We start from the raw sequence: 20964 nt of genomic DNA, 5'->3' as shown, positions 1-20964 counted from the left end.
CTAGGGACATGGATTTAAAACCCGCCATGGCAGAAGGTGGAATTTGAATAAAAAATATCTGGGGTTAAGAATTCGCTGATGACCATGAAACCATTGTCAAAAAAAACCATCTGGTTCATTGATATCCCTTAAGGAAGGAAACCTGTAGTTCTTACCTGGTCTGGCCTACATGTGACTCCAGATCCTCGACAATTTATGGTAGTATGGTTGCACAGTGCTTAGCATTGCTGCCTCACAGTGCCAGGGACCCATGTTCGACTCCCAGCTTGGGTCACTGTGTCGAATCTGCACATTCTCCCTGCGTATGCGTGGATTTCCTCTACGTGCTCCGGTTTCCTCCCCACAGTTCAAAAGATGTATTGCTTGGCTGCATTGGCCATGCTAAATTCCCCCTCAGTGTACCTGATCAGGTGCTGCAGTGAGGCAACTTGGAAATTTTCACAGTAATTTACTTGCAGTGTTAACGTAAGCCTACTTGCGACACTAATAAATAAGCTTTAAACATTAAGTGTGGTTGACTCTCAACTGCCCTGTGAAATGGCCCAGCAAGCCATTCAGTTTCAAGGGCAACTAGGGATGGACAATAAATTCTGGCCATCAATGAGAGACCCATGTCCCATAAATGCATGAAGAAAAAGAAAAAACGATGAACATTTTAAAACTGAGGTGATTCCAAACCGGCAGCCAATTCAGATTAGTGAGCTAGGTGAATGGGACTTGTTTTGAGTTAGGATATGGAGGGCAGAGATTTGGATGAGTGCAGGTTTGTGCTGGTAAATGAGGAGGAAAATATTGAGATGTTACTGTTGCCTCATTTGCATTCTATTTTCCATGTTCATTTCCAGGGAAATCCCAAAAATAAGAAAGAATACAGTCAAAAGGGTAAAATCCTAACCAGTAAACAAGGCCCAAGTTGAATATGGGGGCAGCCTGTAGCTTGATCCGAACACAACTGATCAAAGACCTATCAGTATCTGTAAATGGATCCAAATGAATTTCAACCCATCACAAAGAACAAAGGAAAATTACAATACAGGAACAGGCCCTTCAGCCCTCCAAGCCTGCACTGACCATGCTGCCCGACTTAACTAAAACCCCCTACCCTTCCAGGGACCATATCACTCTATTCCCATTCTATTCATGTATTTGTCAAGACGCCTCTTAAAACTCACTATCGTATCTGCTTCCACTACCTACCTGGCAGCGGGTTCCAGGCACCCACCACCCTCTGTGTAAAAAACTTGCCTCGTACATCTTCTTTAAACCTTGTCCCTCACACCTTAAACCTGTGCCCCCTAGTAATTGACTCTTCCAACCTGCAAAAAAAAACTTCTGACGATCCACTCTGTCCATGCCCCTCATAATCTTGGAGACTTCTATCAGGACACCCCTCAACCTCTGTCTTTCCAGTGAGAACAAGCCAAGTTTCTCCAAACTCTCTTCATAACTAATGCCCTCCATACCAGGCAAACCCTAGTAAATTTTTTCTCTACCCTCTCCAAAGCCTTCACATCTTTCTGGTAGTGTGCTGACCAGAATTGAACACTATATTCCATATGCAGCCTAACTAAGGTTCTGTAAAACTGCAACATGACTTGCCAATTTTTAAACTCAATGCCCCGGCTGATGAAGGCAAGCATGCCTCATGCCTTCGTGACTACCTTCTCCACCTGCATTGCCACTTTCAGTGACCTGTGGACCTGTACACCCAGATCCCTTTGCCTATCAATACTCTTAAAGGTTTTGCCATTTAATGTATATTTCCTATCTATATAAGACCTTCCAAAATGCATTACCTCACACTTGTCTGGATTAAACTCCATCTGCCACTTCTGTGCCAAAGTCTCCAACTGATCTATATCCTGCTGTATCCTCTGGTGGTCCTCATTGCTATCTGCAAATCTTTGTGTCATCCGCAAACTTACTAATCAAACCAATTACATTTTCATCCAAATCATTGATATATATCACAAACAGCAAGTATATGGATATATTGCAGCAGCAAGAGTAATGATCTCACAGATAAGGCACCTCTAGACGAGTCTTGAAAGTTGCTACCGTACATCTTATAGATGGAACATACTGCTGCCACTTGTTAGTCAGCAATGGGGGGAGTGAATGGGGTACTTTGATCTGAATGGCGTTGACCTTCTTAAGTGCTACTTGAGTTCTACTCAGTGGAGAGAATTCCATCAAATTACTGACTGCAGGGAGTGGGGGAGGGGTGTGGGGAGACCCACAGCTGTTCTGCAGCAATTGTGAGCAGTGTGTATTGCTTCAGAATAACTTTGAATCCCAACTTGAGAGGAAGTCCTGCCACAAAGAGATGTTGACCAAACATGAGGATAGCAGCTCTGTAGTCCCACCAAGGAGCAATGCCCGCTGCTGGACTACAGCTATCCCACCATGCAATGAAACCCAGATAAATTCGGACTTAGGTATCTCAGCGAGTGGCTTAATCAAGGTGGGGTCCATATTCAACAGGCTGGGTGAGGATTAAGGAGGAGGGGAGTATTTAGGAAGAACAGGAAGCTATGAATAGGTGCAGGGATGGCTTTGTTAGTTAATGATAGTATTCAAACAATAAAGAGGGATGACCTAAGTTCAGGAAAACAGAATGTGGAAACAGCTTGGGTTCAGACGAGAATTGGCAAAGGCAAGTCACTTGTGGGAGTCATATACAGACTCCCTAGCTAACCACACGGCAGTGTGGGGTATAAAAGAATAAATAATTAGAGCTTGTCAGGAAGGCATGGTGATAATCATGGGGGATTTGAATCTATATATAAACTGGAAAATTCAGATGGGCAAAGAAAGCCTGGATGAGGAGCTCATTGAATGTTCTCAGGATAGTTTCTTAAAACAGCATGTTCTGAAGCCAACCAGAGAACAGGCTTTTCTCGAACTGGTACTGTACAACAGGACAAGAGTAATGATCTCACAGTGAAGGCACCCCTAGATAGCAACAACAATGATACTGAATTTTACACTCAGACTGAGGGGCAGGGCGCAAAATCCAGCAAGAAGACAAAACCAAGAATATCACAGCTGAGATCTGCAATAAGATTGATCCCACACTCTGCCATTGATGTAAAGTTCCTGCCCAGTTCTCTGACACAACAGCAGTGCTAAGGGGCAGTGCTGGAGGGGTTCTTCTGGGGAGCTCCATAGAAGAGGGCAGAGAGGATCATGGGTTCCCTGTGCCCATGCACACTGGAAAAATGGCGATATGGCTAGAAAAAGTTTACATCACTTATTTACATTTACATTTATTTAAACATAAATATGGGCAATTATGAGGACCTGAAAGCTGAGCTGGCTCAAATATATTCACAAATTAGGGTTAGGGGATAGATCAATTGAGATGCGGGATAAACATTTAAGGAGATACTTTAGAATGCACAGAATAGATACATTGCCATGTGTAAGAAGTAGTCCAGGAGATGGATCCACCCTCCATGGTTAACTCGAAAGATTAAAGATTATATCAAACTTAATGAAAAAGAACATATATGTGCAAAAACAGCTGAGGTCAGAGGCTGGACAGAATATAAGGAATCGCAAAGTATGGCTAAAAGGTTAAGGAGGGGGGAAAATTAGACTAGGAGAAAATGTTAGCCAGAAATATGAAACATAATGTTTTATTCAGTTGTGGGACTTGGGCATCACTGGCTGGCCAGTATTTATTGCCCATCCCTCGTTGTCCTTGTTTAGAGGGCAATTGAGGGTCAACCACTTTGCTGTGGCTCTGGAGTCACAGGTAGGCCAGACCAGATAACAATGGCAGATTTCCTTCCCTAAAGAGACATTATTGAACCAGATGGGTTTTTCCGACAAGCAACAATGGTTTTATGGTCATCAGTAGATTCTTAATTCCAGAATTTTTTATTGAATTCAAATTCCACCATCTGCCTTGGTGGGATTCGAACCCTGGGTCCCCAAGACATTAGCTGAGTTTCTGGATGAAGTCCAGTGATAATATCACAATGCCATCATCTTGTTTAAAAAGGAAAAGTTTTAATAATGCGAGTACTGGACTTATGGAAAGTAAGTCTGGAGAATCGATAATGGAAACAAGGAGATGGCAGATAAACAGAAGATATTTTGCATCAACCTTCACTATCGAGGATAGAAGAAACATCCCAAAAGCTGCTATAAACCAGCAAGTCGAAGGAAGGGAGGAACATTATGGTTACCAGAGAAGTCGTATTGAGTAAACCATTGGAGTTGTGGGAGTGTTCTCTTCCTGTTGGGGAACATGTCAGCAGTCATGGGCATTCAGCCTGTGATCTTTGGGTAAGCGTTCTTCGAGGCAGACACACAACGCAGAATCGCTGTGCAGAAACTGATAGCCAAGTTCTGCACACGTGATGGCCTCAATCGGGATCTTGGGTTCACGTCACACTATCTGTTAGCCTCACGACTTGCCTGGGCTTGCAAAATCTCACTAACTGTCCTGGCACATCTCTTTAACCTGTGCTTAACCCTCCCTCCACTCACACTGTCTGTACCTTTAAGACTTGATTACCTGTAAAGACTCGCATTCCAACCATTATTTTGCAAATTGAGCTTTTGTCTTTATATGCGCTGTTTGTGAACACATCTTCCACTCACCTGACAAAGGAGCAGCACTCTGAAAGCTTATGGCTTGTGCTACCAAATAAACCTGTTGGACTTTAACCTGGTGTTGTGAGACATCTTACTGTGCCTACCTCAGTCCAACGGCAGCATCTCTACATCATGATTGAAATAGGAAGGCACAGTGGTTAGCACTGCTACCTCACAGTGCCAAGAACTCTGGTTCAATTCCAGCCTTGGATGACCGTCTGCGTGGAGTCTGTATGTTCTCCCCGTGTCTGCGTGGGTTTCATCCAGGTGTTCCGGTTTCCTCCCACAGTCCAAAGATTTGCAGACTAGGTGGATTGGCCATTGAATGGCGGAACAGGTGAAACAGGCTAGGTGGACTACTCCTGCTATTAATTTGGATGTTTTTATGTTCCATCTTTGTGGTTCTAATGATGATGAGTTTTTAAGTTGTGAATGCAACCTGAATTGACGTGTTGCACCTCATTCTGCTATTAAACACTAAGTACTATATTGTAACATGCGTCTGAATATTAGATAATGTTCAATTCTTTTGTGCGCTCACTCATGTATAACATTTTCAAATAGAATTACAAATTAAAACAAGATCTAATTTTTTGAGCACTGCAAATGGGCAATTATTGCTAGAAATAACTATTGCAGATAACTTTGTGATGGTAACAATTGTTTTCCAGGGAATAAATCAAATCCTGAATCTAAGTTCAAATCCAGCCCAGACTACAGGGTGTTTCCTCTGCCTGTAAGGATTCTGTCTTGCCAACTAATAGTACAAAGCTGTCCCTAACTTGGAATCTCATAATCTCACTGAGTGAAGTCACAGGATGGCTGGTGTATGAAATGGAGGAAATGTCACACCAGTGCATTAAGAATTACTTTTTTGATGTTAGAATTGAGGCACGTTGTTGGCACAAAGCTGAGAGTGCTATACTTGATAGCTAAGCATACTTGTAATGGGCACTAAATGCCTCAAATGGAAGAAGTTTCAAGCTACAGCACTAACATCTTCCACCTAATGAGCAAACGGGTCGTAGGAATTCATGTGTGTATTGTCCACATTGGATGCCCAAGAAAACAAACAGCTTAGCACTTACATTTTGGCACATTTTTTCCAATTTGCATGAAAAGCATCTTTGGATGATGGACTGATTCACTCCATAAACTCCTAACCAGGTAAACGAGCCTCCTACTACCGGGATCCAAAATGTATGACGCCTTAAAGGAACTGCAGTAAAACTAATTCAAGTGTAAATTAAACAAAGCAAATCTTGCCTTCTCAATTCATTTCTTCAAGTGACATTCTATTTGGCTGTAATGTCTGAGAATTCAGAAGTGAATCCACACTGCTGTTACATATTTAAGTTGCTGCATGATTCCCTTAAGAGCCAGTCACATGATTTGATGGTGATGTCATTGGGGTGCTTCACAAGCTCCTGCTTCATTTCAGTGTTTACTCTGTCTCGGCAACAACTCCTTAAATAAACCCGCTGCTGTTATTTTGAATTAATATGCACAAACCACATCTTTTTCTTTTTGTTTAAAATCCAGAACCCTTAATACAGTTAGGATATTATAAAAATAAAACTGACAGAATGTCAAGAATTTGTTTTGACAAGAAGAAAGGATCCTGAGGTGAAAAAACAGCATGGACCCTCACCCTTTGAATACCAGAAGGCTGGGGAAAATAAACAACAAGGTTAAAGGTAGAAGTGCCACTGAAGGAATCCCAAGTATGAGAAAATAAAGGAAAAAAATTGTGTTTCTTACCCTGAAAAAACAGGGTTAGATTATTCTAAGTTGAAGGGTCTGCAAAAATGTTGCGGTGTGAATGGCAGAGTGGAAGTCTTGCTATTTAGTTGAAAAAGCATGGTTTTAGAAGAGGGAGTATTTTCAATCAGAGAAGGGTGGGATTCCAGGCAGTATCCAGCATATTTAAGAAGGGATACTTTCCCATACAGCTGGTGCCATTTGTAAAAAAGAATCGTCAATGGTCTCCAGGGAAAGAAGGGGTATACTAGGAAGACAGTAAAGAAAATATATATTGAGCAGTCTTGAGTTGCAAGCGCTTGCGAGAGAAGTGGTGGGTCCATTGGGATCCATGGACTCTTTCAATGAGGAAAATGAATCATGGAGTACCTATGCAGTGTTTTTAGTACTTTGTTCAAGCGAATAAAATTACAAAGCTCGTAACAGCTTTTCTCAGTATAAGAAGTAAAACCTTCAATTTTCTCCAGAACTTGGTTCGTCCAACATTGCCAGGAACCAAAACTTATGGTGACTTGACATTTCACATATTATGCCTTCAGCACTTTGCGAGTCTCCTCATAAATCAAACCTGAGATCCGCTTGACACTGCCACGGCGAGCCAGGTGGCAGACGACTGGCTTGATGATGTCCTGGATATTATCATGAAGCACTTTACAGTGCTGTTTTGCACTGCCTTTACCCAGTCCTTTGCCTCCTTTCGCCTTGTCATGCATGATGATTCTTCACTCAGATCACTGCACGATATGATGCAGTGATCTGAGTGAAAATTTTGCATTATGTAATCTGACTGGTGCTGATTCCAATTATGCTCAGTTAGAAAAAAAGCAATGAGTATAATTTTTGGCTGCTAAGGATTGATCATTATTTACATTGTTGTCATTTCACATTATTGACTGATCATTGACCCTCAACTACTACTTTTGAGCCATATGAATAAGCTGTTAGTAGATTGTAAAGATGATTTCTGATCTTATCTGCAAACTCCTGTGATATAAACTATCAGAATGCAATGCTGATGCTTGATTACACTTACTTTTACATATTGAGCTTATGCCACCAACTAATTTTGCCGCAACTCGTTATTTTTTGCCAGTAGATCATTTGCTTGTGACAGTTTCTCTCATACAGAGACATACTAGAAATTACCATGGAATTGGGAAGGTGATGGATATGATATTGAAAGGAATGATAGCTGGAACGCATCATGATTTGAAACCATGGGACGAACTGTCCCGTCATGTCCCCCATGGGAATTGTAGCAGGCGGTGGGAGGGCGGATCACGCAAAGGTTTATTGACCTCGGGCGGGATTCTCCAGTTTTGGGGTGAGTGCGGCCGGAGAATTCCACAACCTTGTGTTGACCATTCAAGGTGGGTGTCTATTGTGGGGAATCCAAGTGATCATTCCTCTGAAGTACACAGAGAAGAGTTCTTGAACTATTACATGAAGGACATCATGGTATAGCCCGGATTAAAGGATTAACACAGTTATTTTTGGTGTATGCTCAGATTGAGGAAACATTAAAACATGAACAGGCACCAGAATGTGGCAACCAGGGGAATTTCACAGTAACATCACTGCAGTGTTAATGTAAGCCTTACTTGTGATGAAGAAATAAACTTTTACTTTAGGAGTAGGCCATTCGGCCCTTTAAGCCTGCTCCGCCGTTCATTTTGATCATGGCTGATCATCGAATTCAATATCCTGATTTCCCCCCCCCCCCCCCCCCCCTTACCCTCATATCCCTTGAACCCTTGAGCCGCAAAGAGCTTTTTTTTGAAATCAGATGATTTTGTGGTAGCGAATTCCACACATTCACCTGGATGAAGAAATTTCTCTTCACCTCAGTGCTAAAAGGTTTACCCTTTATTCTCAAACTACGAACCCTAGTTCTGGATTTCCCCAAGAAAAAGTGGAACAGTGTCAATCCTGTGCACGAGTGAGAAATACAAGACTGTCATCCCCTTCACATATTGGGAGTGGCCTAAAAATGCCATGGCAGCGATTACATGTAAATTTTGCTGGTCCTTTTGAGCGTTACATGTACTTATTCATAACTGATACACACTCAAAACGGCCTGAAGTTCCTATCATGAAATCCACTACAACAAACCATTGAGAAACTTGATGAAAGTTTTGCAAGATTTTGTAAACTGGAACGGATTGTTAGCTATAATGGTTCACAGCTTACTTCACAAGAGTTTGAGGATTATCTCAAAGTAATTGATATTCAGCATATAAAAGCCACACCATTAATCTTTAGCTTAAAGATTCTACAAGCTTCAAAACAAGGTTCATTATGTTGTGTGAATAGTTTTTGGCATCTTATAGAAATTCTAGTTATGTGACTATCCAAAGTTCACCTGCATTATTACTGTTAAGGAGCAAGTTGAGAGCTACGCTTGATTTGTTATTATCTCCAGAAACTTCAGAGGCAGTAGAGCATCAACAGCAGTATAAAGTTGCCAGACAAGAATGAGGGCAAAACAATGCTCATTTCAACAAGGAGATGATTGAGTGTTAGTGTGTAATTATGCCACAAGTGAGAAATGGGTACCAGCCATAGTTTTAGCAAAAGCAGGTTCAATTTCTTACCAAAGATGAACTAGTTCGGCCACGCTATGCTGACTCAATTGTTGTCATCTCAAAATGATTTCTCAGAATCATCTCCAGAAATACTAGCTTTTATAGTTCCTAGTGTTGTAAAGACTACTATGGAAGTCTTAGTTGAATCTGAGTTGGCTGATGATTGTGCCTATGCAACTATACCAACTGAGAATAATACAGAATTAGTTTCAAGAGAAGAAATGTCCACTGAAGTTCCAAATCATACTTCTAAAGTCAAGGACTGCAAAATTCTAGAACATTGTATACCATCAAAGAATAGACTTATTATTTTGAATCTACGTGTGCAAACCGCTTTGTTTTCTTTTTAAAACTCATAACCATTAGCATAGTTAGCACATCATAATTGGAATTATAAACCCAAAAAGCAAAGAAAGGAATGTTTTGGCCCACTCCTGTCTGTAATGGCATAACTATATGACATCACACAGGAGGAAGCCATATAGTCTATCGTGCCTGTAATGGTTCTTTGGCAGTGCTTTTCAATTCAATTAATCACAGTCCCCCCTCTTTCCCCATAGCCCTGTTAATTTCTTTGCCCAATTCACTTTTGACAGTTACAACTGATTCTGTTTCCACAATTCATTCAGGCATTATATTCCAGGTCAGAACAAATTGCTGTGTGAAAATATTGTTTCCACATATCATCTCTGGTCCGTTCTGTTTTCTTCCTTCAACCTGCATCCTTTTGGCAATGACCCTCCCATCATTCCAAATAGTTTGGGTCGGATTTTCCAGCCACGCTCACCTCGCCACACGGCCAGAAAATCCCGCCCGAGGTCAATGGGAACTTTGCATGGACCAGACCCACCTGCTAAGAGTCCTGCGGCAGATGTGATGGGAAAATTCCGCTCTTTATCTTCAGTTAAACTTTCAAACCTATTCATGAAATTAAACACGAATAAATTTCCTTTTAATTTTCCAGCCTATGAAGACCAATTCCAATGCCTTCCTCATCCCTAATACAATTCTTGTCAATCTGTTCTGGGCCCTCTCTTAGGCCTTGATGTCAGTGCTAAAGTGTGCTATTCAGAATGGAGCACATTATTCTAGTTGATGTTTAATTAGTCTTTTCTAAACATTTAGTATAACTCCCAGGTCTTCTGGTGCAGTGTGTAGCACACCTGCCTCTGAATAATGAAGACCTGGGTTCAAGTCCCAGCTGACGACTTAGTGGCCAAGCAAGGTGTGTTCATAACACAACCAAGTACATAATGCTTCACATTTCAACAGTGCGTCTTGCATGTTTCACCAATCCGTTTGGGGTGGTATGGCAGCACAGTGGTTAGCACTGCTGCCTTACAGCGCCAGGAACCTGGGTTTGATTCCTGGCTTGGGTCACTGTCTGTACAGAGGCTGCACATTCTCCCCATGTCAGCATGGGTTTCCTCCGGGTGCTCTGGTTTCCTTCCACAATCTGAAAGACGTGCTGGTTAGGTACATTGGTCATGCTAAATTCTCCCCTCAGTGTATCCGCACAGGCACCAGAGTGTGGCAACTGGGCGATTTTCATAGTAACTTTATTGCAATGTTAATGTAAGCTTTACTTGTGGCACTAATAAATAAGAAAGTCCTTCTGATGTGTGTTATACTATTCGTAAATCAAAAACAATTAAGTAAATAAAAATTAATAAATGAGAGGGGGTGACAGCCCTGATGGGGCATTGTAACAAAAACTCAAAACTTCATGGTAACTTCCAAAATCAAATTAAAATGTTGTCCCTGGGGTGCCCCAATGGGTTGTGGGACCCTTAAGCATATGGCAGACATCGCTGCTCCCTCTCTAGGTCCACCCAGCCACGACTGTAGCCGCAGTAAATGATCTATTATTGCGCAGCATGTTTCTGTACTTCGTGTCGTCTGCAAACTTTGCACATGGCCCTGCCATTGACGGTGATTATTAATGGTGTGTCAGTAGTGGAAAGACAAATACTATCCTCCTTAGAGGGGAGTAGTTTTACTCCATGAAGCCACTGACATTCCGCCATGACAGTGCCACTGCAACCTAGCATCCTGCTGTGACACACTTCAAACCATGGGATGTCTAAGGGTCAAGTTAATTGTAAATGTCTATCATTCATAGGTGGATTGTTAATGCATTGGATCCCACTTCTCCAACTGCACTGTATGAAATTTCACTTTATCTTAAATAAGTTTCTGAACACAGCATAGACAAGGCAGAAAAGTGAGAGGAGTGCAAGCTGCCCTTCATCCACCAGCACAAACATGACATGAAGCAGGATTTGCTGTGTCTGGAAATCAAGGTCAACCACAATCTCGTTGGGAGCTTTAAGAAGAATGGAAGGGCAGGTATTTCTGCTTAACGGTATGAAAAAGGCTGCATCACAAAGGTAATTAGCCATCAAGGACAGCACCATATGTCTCCAGGGCGGAAACATGTCCTTTATCATTGCATACCTGTAACTGATGACAGTCCCAACAGTCAAATGAAGTTAGAATGAAAAAAATTAGAAAACAGGGATACTGTATTCCTAGTTGGCACTTCTTTAACTGGATAATCCAGTTTTAGGTTTAAACTACTGATTGGTTTGGGAATGTTCAAGAGCTTTTGAATTGTAACAAAGGTGTAAGAACGCTCTCCTGACAGTTAACCATGATAGAAGGCTTCGGGGAATTTCAGGAGACACTCGCTAGCAGAAAACAAGCGGCAGAGAGTATGAACGCATACAACTTCTACACAAGGCACAACAGGGTAATCTAAAATAAGGGAACGGTACTTTGGATGCTGGAATCTGAACGAAAAAACAGAAAATGCTGGAAAATTTCAGCAGATCTGAAAGCATCTGTGGAGCGAATAGAGCCAATGTTTTGAGTCTGGATGGCCCTTTGCCAGAGCTAAAGCCAAAGAATAGGACCCCACAAGGTTGGGTCTGAGAGGTGCTGAAGGGTCAAATTAAATGGAAAATGCTATTATATACATATATACAATGTTAGGCATTGAGTAACATTTCTTTAATTGCGTTGTATATGTGACTTCATAACACTGTGGCTGTGTAAGTACAATATAGACAAACTGAGAGCACAAGAATGACCACTAACAGGGCATGATCATAAGTTGTGGGCAGTTTATCGGAAGTTGGACACAATACAAGAAGCGACAGGATGTATGTGGGGACCTCATTCAAATCTGTTGAGAGAAATGAGGGCCTAAAAGTTGAGACAACGGGTGCATCACAAGGATCATTAACCATTAAAGATACCTCATATCTTCAGTGTAAAAACACATCCTTTTGTGTCACCATGAATGCAGCTAATAGCCAGTTGCAACAGCCAAAATAAGTGATGTCAAGGTCACAGAAGCAGTGATATTATGAATCCAGCTCTTCTTAATTGAATAATGAGGGTTTGGCAATACGCTATTGATTGGTTTGGCAAGGTTCAATATTTTTTGAATTGTAACAAAAGTATAAAAAAAGGGTAGTGACAAGTGATAGGATGGAAGACTTCAACTAAATTCAGAAGACAATCAGGAAACTGGCTGAAAATGATAGACCGTGAGTGTGGACAGATGCAGTTACAACTTCTACCGAGAACACAACTTGGTAAAGTAAATCTCAATTGCATTTTGAAAACCACTGCTCAAATATTATAATGTTGTACTATTAAATATTACTCTTGTTGAATAAAACTGAAACGCTTTTGCCAATATGGGTCACTGAATCATTGGAAATTGGGGTAAAAACAGGCCGACAAAATACCTTTTGAACACTGGTGCCCATGATGAAAGCAGCCCAGCTTGCATGACCTTACTCTGAGAGTCGATTGTAGTACCCAGATACGGGGTGACTTCCACATTTGCTGCAATGGAATGAAAATCAGTCATCTGGAGCTACAGTCTCTTACAAATTTTGAAAAGTGTCGGTTTCAGTAGGCAAAAGAGTGAATCCCGCCAATGGCTCCAGTGTAATTTTGACTTGATCTTGGCCCTCATTGACAAAATATTTTATGACCATGAAAGTCAAGCCAAGTCCATGGGGGCCTCCCTCTGATTCGCTCGCTTCCGTTCAACTTAATCATGCCAATCACTGGGGAGCTCCATATAGAACACAGAAGGTAGAAAACTACAGCACAAACAGGCGCTTCGGCCCACAAGTAGTGCCGAACATGTCCCTATCTACTAGGCTTACCTATAACCCTCTAAGTCCCATGTACTTACCCAAAAGTCTCTTAAAAGACCCTATCGAATCTGCCTCCACCACCACCGCCAGCAGCCGATTCCACGCACCCACCACCCTCCGAGTGAAAAACTAACTCCTGACATCTCCTCTGAACCTACTCCCCAGCACCCTAAACCTGTGTCCTCTTGTGGCAGCTATTTCAGCCCTGGGAAAAAGCCTCTGAGAATCCACTCGATCGATACCTCTCAACATCTTATACACCTCTATTAGGTCACCTCTCATCCTTCGTCTCTCCAAGGAGAGAAGACTGGACTCTCTCAACCTATATAAATGGCTCCCCAGCAAATGTTCCACAGCGAGTGCAGGGGATGGCAGCCAGGAAGTTTGCACTGCAGTTCTGGCCCACACCAGACTTCCTGATGGAAGTGGAGCAGACGTGGGATGTGCTCTACCCCCCAGTCCAGAAGGCCTTCACCAACGTCACCATGATCTTTTGCGCTCAGCCAAATTAAAACACGGCACGTTACAGCCTTCCGGCCTTAACATCGAATTCAACAACTTCAGATGATTAGCTCTACCCCACTTTGGCCCGTTTGTTTTCATTTTATTTAATTTTTAACTGTTCTCTACCTACTCTACCTCGTATGGCGGCGCGGGCTCGTTGGGCTGAAGGGCCTGTTTCCCGGGCTGATTTTGTTCTTTGTTCTGTTCTTTGTTCTTATTTCGTGATTGTCTTTATTTTTCTTCCATCCCCCACTCTTCCCCACCCCTCGCTTACCTTTTCCTTTTACCCCCCCCCCCACACACATCTTCATCTGTCACTGTTTATCCTCTGGTTTCAGCTTCTCTGCCGTTTGGCCATTCACACCTTATGTTCTATGAAATGCCATTAACACCTCTTAGGCTTTCCCCTTATTTTTGTGGCTATGACACATCTTTCATTCCCTCACTCTACAGCATAAACACCACCCCCTTTCTATGCCTTTTAGCTTTGACAAAGGGTCATCTGGACTCAAAATGTCAGGTCTTTTCCCTCTTTACAGATGCTGCCAGACCTGCTGAGATTTTCCAGCACTTTCTTTCAAATTCCAACATACATAGTAATTTGCTTTTATCCACAGAGAATCTGCAAGAATGTAAGACCATAAGGCATAACAGCAGAATTAGGCCATTCGGCCCACTGTGTCTGCTCTACCATTCAATCATGGCTGATATTTTTCTCATCCCCATTCTCCTGCCTTTTCTCCATAACCCCTGACCCCCTTAATAATCAAGAGCCTATCTATCTTGGTCTTAAAGACACTCACAGCCTCCACAGCCTTCTGCAGCAAAGAGTTCCACAGATTCACCACTCTCTGACTGAAGAAATTCCTCCTCATCTCTGCTCTAAAGGAACGGCCCTTTAGCCTGAGGTTGTGCCCTCTAGTTCTACTTTTTCCCACTAGTGGAAACATCCTTTCCACATTCACTCTAGCCAAGTCTCACAGTATCCTGTCAGTTGCAATAAGATCCCCCCCTCATCCTTTTAAATTCCAATGAGTACAGACCCAGAGTCCTCAACCATTCCTCATATGACAAGCTCTTCATTTCAGGAATCATTCTTGTGAACGTCCTATGGACTCTTTCCCAAGCCAGCACGTCCTTCCTTAGATACGGGGCCCAAAACTGATCACAATACTCGAAATGGGGTCTGACCAGTGCCTTCTACAGCCTCAGAAATACATCCCTGTTTTTGTATTCTAGCCCTCCCAACGTGAATACTAACATTGCATTTGTCTTCCGAACTGCTGACTGAACCTGTACGTTAACCTTAAGAGAATCTTGAACAATGTCCCAAGTCCCTTTGTGTTTCTGATTTCCTAAGCAATTTTTTCATGCCTGTGTACACATGGCAAATTATGCTAGGCCTGTGAGGAATCTACCAAGTTGCTACAGCAGCAGAGCTTCAAGAGAATATTGATTATAACCAACATATTAATACCAATATTTTAATCTTAAAATACTGGGTACTTGTTTCAGCAATGATTAAATCATTAGGTGGAAAATATTACTTTTACTGAAAGCTCAATTCTGCACCTGTAAAATTGTTGCAAAGTGTGTTACTGATGAAGTATCTTATCTAATGATCCTTGGGGGCAAACACATATACGTACCAGGGTGCAGTAGAATGTGCAAACAAGTCCTGTTGCAAACAAAAGAACATAAGAAATAGGAGCAGGAGTAGGCCATCTAGCCTGCCCTGCCATTCAATAAAATCATGGCTGATCTGAAGTGGATCAGTTCCACTTTCCCGCTTTCTTCCCATAACCCTTAATTCCCTTGCCTACCAAAAACCTATCTACCCGCGTCTTAAATATGTTTAGCGAGGTAGCCTCCACCACTTCAATGGGCAGAGATTCACCACCCTTTGAGTGAAGAAGTTCCTCCTCAACTCCGTTCTGAACTGCACCCCCCTTATCTTGAGGCTGTGCCCTCTAGTCCTGTTGTCCTTTCTGAGCGGGAAGAACCTCTCCACCTCTACCCTATCCATCCCCTTCATTATCTTATACGTCTCAATAAGATCACCCCTCATCCTTCTAAACTCCAACGAGTACAAGCCCAGTCTATCCAGCCTCTCTTCATAGTTCAACCCCCTCAACTCTGGTATCAGCCTAGTGAACCTCCTCTGCACTCCCTCCAAGGCCAATATATCCTTCCGCAAGTGCGGCGACCAAAACTGCACACAGTACTCCAGCTGCAGCCTCACCAGTACCCTGTACAGTTGCAGCAAGACCTCCCTACTTTTATATTCTATCCCCCTCACGATAAAGGCCAACATTCCATTCGCCTTCTTGATCACCTGCTGCACCTGCAGACTGGGTTTTTGTGACACGTGTAAAAGGACCCCCAGGTTCCTCTGCACCATAGCATGCTGCAGCTTTTCGCCTTTTAAATAATCCCTCCTACTATTATTTCTGCCAAAGTGGATAACCTCACACTTGCCAACATTCTACTCCATCTGCCAGGTCCTCGCCCACTTGCTCAGACTATCCAGATCTCTCTGCAGACTTTCCATACCCTCCATGCAATTTGCTTTTCCACTCATCTTCGTGTCATCACCAAATTTTGTCACCCTACACTCAGCCCCCTCCTCCGGATCATCTATATAAATGACAAATAGTTGAGGCCCAAGCACCAATCCCTGCAGCACTCCATTAGTCACCAACCGCCAACCAGAATAGCACCCATTGATACCAATCTCTGCTTCCTCTTAGACAGCCAATCCTCTATCCACGCTAACACCTTGCCCCCAACTCCATGCACCCTAACCTTCTGTAGCAACCTTTTATGAGGCACCTTATCAAACGTCTTTTGGCAATCTAGAAACACCACATCCACCGGTTCCCCTCTGTCTACCGCATTAGTCACATCCTCATAGAAATCCAATAAATTCGTCAAACACGACTTCCCCTTAACGAATCTGTGCTGCATCTGCTCTATCAAACCATTCTTTTCTAGGTGCTCGCTATTTCTTCTTTGATGACGGATTCTAGCATTTTTCCAACTACAGATGTTAAACTAACCGGCCTATAATTCCCTGCCTTCTGTCTGCTACCTTTTTTAAACAACATAGAACATACAACACTACAGCACAAACAGGCCCTTCGGCCCACGAGTTGCACTGATCACATCAACACCTACCAACCTACAGACCTATCTATAACCCTCAATCTCATCCAGAAGTCTTTTAAAAGACCCCAGCGGGCTCGCCTCCACCACCACTGACGGCAGCCGATTCCATTCACTCACCACCCTCTGAGTGAAAAACTTACCCCTAACATCACTTCTGAACTTCCCTCCCTGCACCTTAAATCTGTGTCCTCTCGTAGCAACCATTTCAACCCGGGGAAATAGCCTCTGAGAGTCCACCCTATCTATTCCTCTCAACATTTTGTAAACTTCTATCAGGTCGCCTCTCAACCTTCGTCTCTCCAGGGAAAAGAGTCCCAGCTCCCTCAACCTAACTTCATAAGGCATGCCTCCCAGTCCAGGCAACATCCTTGTAAATCTCCTCTGTACCCTCTCAATAGCTTCTACATCTTTCCTATAGTGAGGCGACCAGAACTGCGCACAATACTCTAAGTGAGGCCTGACAAGGGTCTTATAAAGTTGCAGCATTACCTCCCGACTCCTAAACTCAATCCCTCGATTAATGAAGGCCAGTACACCATACGCCTTCTTGACCACCTCCTCCACCTGCGAGGCCGATTTAAGAGTCCTGTGGACCCGGACCCCAAGATCCTTCTGCTCTTCAACACTACTCAGACTTCTGCCCTTGATAGTGTACTCGTTCATCCCGTTGGTTCTGCCAAAATGGACGACTACACATTTATCCGCGTTGAAGTCCATCTGCCACTTCTCCGCCCAGTCCTGCACCCTATCTATGTCCTGCTGCAACTTTTGCCATCCTTCCAGACCATCCACAACACCACCGACCTTAGTGTCATCAGCGAACTTACTTACCCATCCCTCCACTTCCTCATCCAGGTCATTTATGAAAATGACAAACAACAAGGGTCCCAGAACAGATCCTTGAGGCACTCCGCTGGTGACTGACCTCCATTCAGGAAAAGCCCCATCCACAACCACTCTCTGCCTTCTGCAGGCAAGCCAGTTCTGAATCCACAAGGCCAAAGGCCCTTGGATCCCATGCCCTCTCACCTTCTCAAGAAGTCTTGCATGGGGGACCTTATCAAATGCCTTGCTGAAGTCCATGTACACTACGTCCACGGCACTTCCTTCGTCAATGTGTTCAGTCACGTTATCGAAGAACTCAACTAGGCTTGTAAGGCACGACCTGCCCTTGACAAATCCATGCTGACTATTCCTGATCATGTCAAACCTCTCCAAATGTTCGTAAATCTTGTCCCTTAGAAGCCTCTCCATCAGCTTACCAACCACTGAGGTCAGACTCACCGGTCGGTAATTTCCCGGGCTATCTCTGTTCCCTTTCTTGAAAATAGGAACGACATCCGCAATCCTCCAATCCTCCAGAACCTCTCCCGTCTCCATTGACGATGCAAAGATCATCGCCAGGGGCTCTGCAATCTCTTCCCTCGCCTCCCACAGTATCCTGGGGTACATCCCATCTGGTCCAGGCGACTTATCTACCTTGATAGAATTCAAAAGTTCCAACACATCCTCCTCCTTAATATTCACGTACTCAATCTTTTCCATCTGCTGCAAATCCATAACAAAATCTCCCAGATCAGCTTCCACTGTGAATACTGAGGCAAAGTACTCGTTAAGCACCTCTGCCATTTCTTCTGGTTCCACACAAACCTTTCCCCCCTCACCTTTTATAGGTCCTATCCCTTCTCTTCTTATCCTTTTACCTTTCACATATTTATAGAAGGCCTTGGGATTCTCCTTAATCTTACCCGCCAAGGTCTTCTCATGACCCCTTCTGGCTCTCCTAATTTCCCTTTTAAGTTCCTTCCTACAGTCCTTATACTCCTCAAGATCTTTAACCTCTCCTAATTCCCTGAACCTCTTGTACACCTTCCTTTTCCTCCTGACTAGGTTCAACACAGCCTTTGTGCACCACGGTTCCCGCGACCTACCAAAACCCCCTTGTCTCATTGGAACGTTGTCATTCAGAGCTCCAGACACACATTCCTTGAATATCTGCCACCTTCCTTCGGTACTTTTCCCTAAGAACGCCTCCTTCCAGTTTATTTGTCCAAGTAACTTCCTGACTTCTTCGTATCTTCCCTTACCCCAGACAAACACCTTCCTAGCCTGCCTGATCCTATCTCGTTCCAATGCGTAACATTAGCCGTTTTCCAATCTTCCGGCACTTCCCCGGAGTCCAGCGAATTTTGATAAATAATTACTAAGGCATCCACTATCACCTCTGCCATTTCTTTCAGAACCCTGGGACGCATTCCATCCGGTCCTGGGACTTGTCGACCTTCAGTCCCATTAGTCTAACAAGCACTACCTCTCTAGTGACTGTCATCACATGTAGGCCCTCAACTCCTACCATCCTTCTATCTTTAATATCCAGCAAACCATTCGTGTCCTCCTCCGTGAAGACTGAGGGAAAAAACTTATTTAAAGCCTCAGACATTTCCTCATCGCCCACCACTAAATCCCCCGTCTCATCCTCCAAAGATCCAACATTCACTCTAGCCAGCCTCCTCTTCTTTATATATTTGTAAAAACTTTTACCGTCCCTTTTTATATTTAGTGCTAGTTTAGCTTCATACTCTATCTTTCCATTCTTTATCACCTTCTTAGTCATTCTTTGACTAAGAACATTGATCCCCATAGATCAGAACCAGTCACTAAGAAAGAAGAATGCATGAACTTAAAATACAAATGGATTTAAGATGAAAGAGAAAGTTTCTTTCTCTTATATTCTTAAAGTAAATATGAACAATGAATAAATTTATTTAATAATAAGCACTGAAATTCCCAGTGTTTTCTTTTGAATCATCAATCCAATTCAAAACAGCCAAAATAGGGTTTAAACGTTATTGATGTTAAATAGTGATCATACTAGAAGCAAATTTGGTGTATTGGTTGTGTTGTTTGGGGAGTGAGGTTATACAGCTGGGGAAGAATTTTGCAAGCGTTTTATTTTTTAGTTTATTATTCTTTAATAGAAAGCTGCAAAATCTTGCTCACAGCAAATAATAATGGCTTCAGATGTTGAACGACTCAAACTTATCGCTACACTCTAAACTTCAAAACCAGGACAAGTTTTTCCTTTCAGTAATCAATTTGTAATGTTCAATAATTACCATTTCATTGCATTTATCTTGACTCAGTGCCAGAGCTGGTGCATAAATCACAACACTTGAGTACAGAACCTAAAGATTAAAAATAGTTTTTGTTTCAGGCAAAATATAATAAATTTCACAAATGAATTTCAACACGTGTGGCTTCTTACGGTCTGCAGGATGTACATAATGGGTCACGGAAAGCCGAACCATTTTATTGACCCTCAATTCCAAATTCTGAAAAAGAAAAGTGTGTACAAGTGAACCAATGGAGAAAGATCGTTTTTGTATCACCTTCCATGTTTTCAGGATTTCCCAAAGTGCCTAACAGCCAAGTCATACCTTGGCGGTGGTGGTGGCTGGGGGGGGGGGGGGGGGGTTGGGGGGCAAGGCAGGGGGGCAGGGGCAGAGGCAGGGTGGGGGGGGGCGGTGGAGGCAGGGGCGGGGGCAGGGGCAAGGTGGGGGGGCGGGGGCAGGGGCAGGGTGGAGGGGCAGGGGGTGGGGGGGGGGTGAAGGGGTGTGCTGGGGGAGGAGCAGCTGCCACCCGTCAATAATGGCAGTTCCTCACCTGGTAGGTGCAGGTGCAGGTGCTGCCGGACCTGTGGAAGACGGGCAGGTAGAGCTGCCGGGTGACGAACACCACCCTCACGTCGGCGAAGCAGCAGAGGTCGAAGCGAGCGCCCAGCCCGGCGATGGCCGACATGAGGGAGAGGCCCACCCGGCCGAAGCTCAGGCGGCGCCCGCCGCCCAGATCCTGGCGGCCGCCGACACTTTTCTGTCATTGCCTGAGGGCGAAGAAGAGGCCGATGGCCGAGGAGATGATGAAGAGCGAGGCGAAGACCAGGTGTTCCCGCACGGAGAAGGTGGTCACGTGCGGATTCACGAATTTGGACGGTTTGTTTTTTTGGGGCCTATTTTCCCGCCCGGCCGCCGCTCTCGCGACGCCAAACTCTTATCAAACCCATCCGCTCGCGGAGAATCTCGTCCCAACCGCCCTCTCGTCGCCGCCGGTGGGAAATCCCGCGCAGGCGCGAGGGCTGGGCTGGGACAAGTCCGCCATTTTC

The 20964-nt window shown here is 43.7% G+C and overlaps 1 protein-coding gene across 1 annotated transcript in view; it reads right to left on the bottom strand.

Annotated features, from left to right (window-relative positions):
* Positions 1-20960, bottom strand: part of slc5a12 (solute carrier family 5 member 12) — a 32018-nt gene extending 11058 nt beyond the window's left edge. The window contains 11 exon segments of the mRNA XM_080189826.1: positions 2884-2911; positions 5697-5838; positions 11536-11645; positions 11733-11747; positions 15287-15329; positions 19438-19464; positions 19941-19990; positions 20071-20091; positions 20093-20137; positions 20469-20849; positions 20892-20960. Of these exon segments, the coding sequence (XP_080045952.1) occupies positions 2884-2911; positions 5697-5838; positions 11536-11645; positions 11733-11747; positions 15287-15329; positions 19438-19464; positions 19941-19990; positions 20071-20091; positions 20093-20137; positions 20469-20849; positions 20892-20960 (931 nt within the window).
* Between the last annotated feature and the right edge of the window lie 4 nt (positions 20961-20964).

This window comes from Carcharhinus amblyrhynchos, chromosome 6 (assembly GCF_965287045.1).
Source record: "Carcharhinus amblyrhynchos chromosome 6, sCarAmb.v2.hapA, whole genome shotgun sequence".
Taxonomy (NCBI): Eukaryota; Metazoa; Chordata; class Chondrichthyes; order Carcharhiniformes; family Carcharhinidae; genus Carcharhinus; species Carcharhinus amblyrhynchos.
This window is presented reverse-complemented; position numbering and strand designations above follow the sequence as displayed.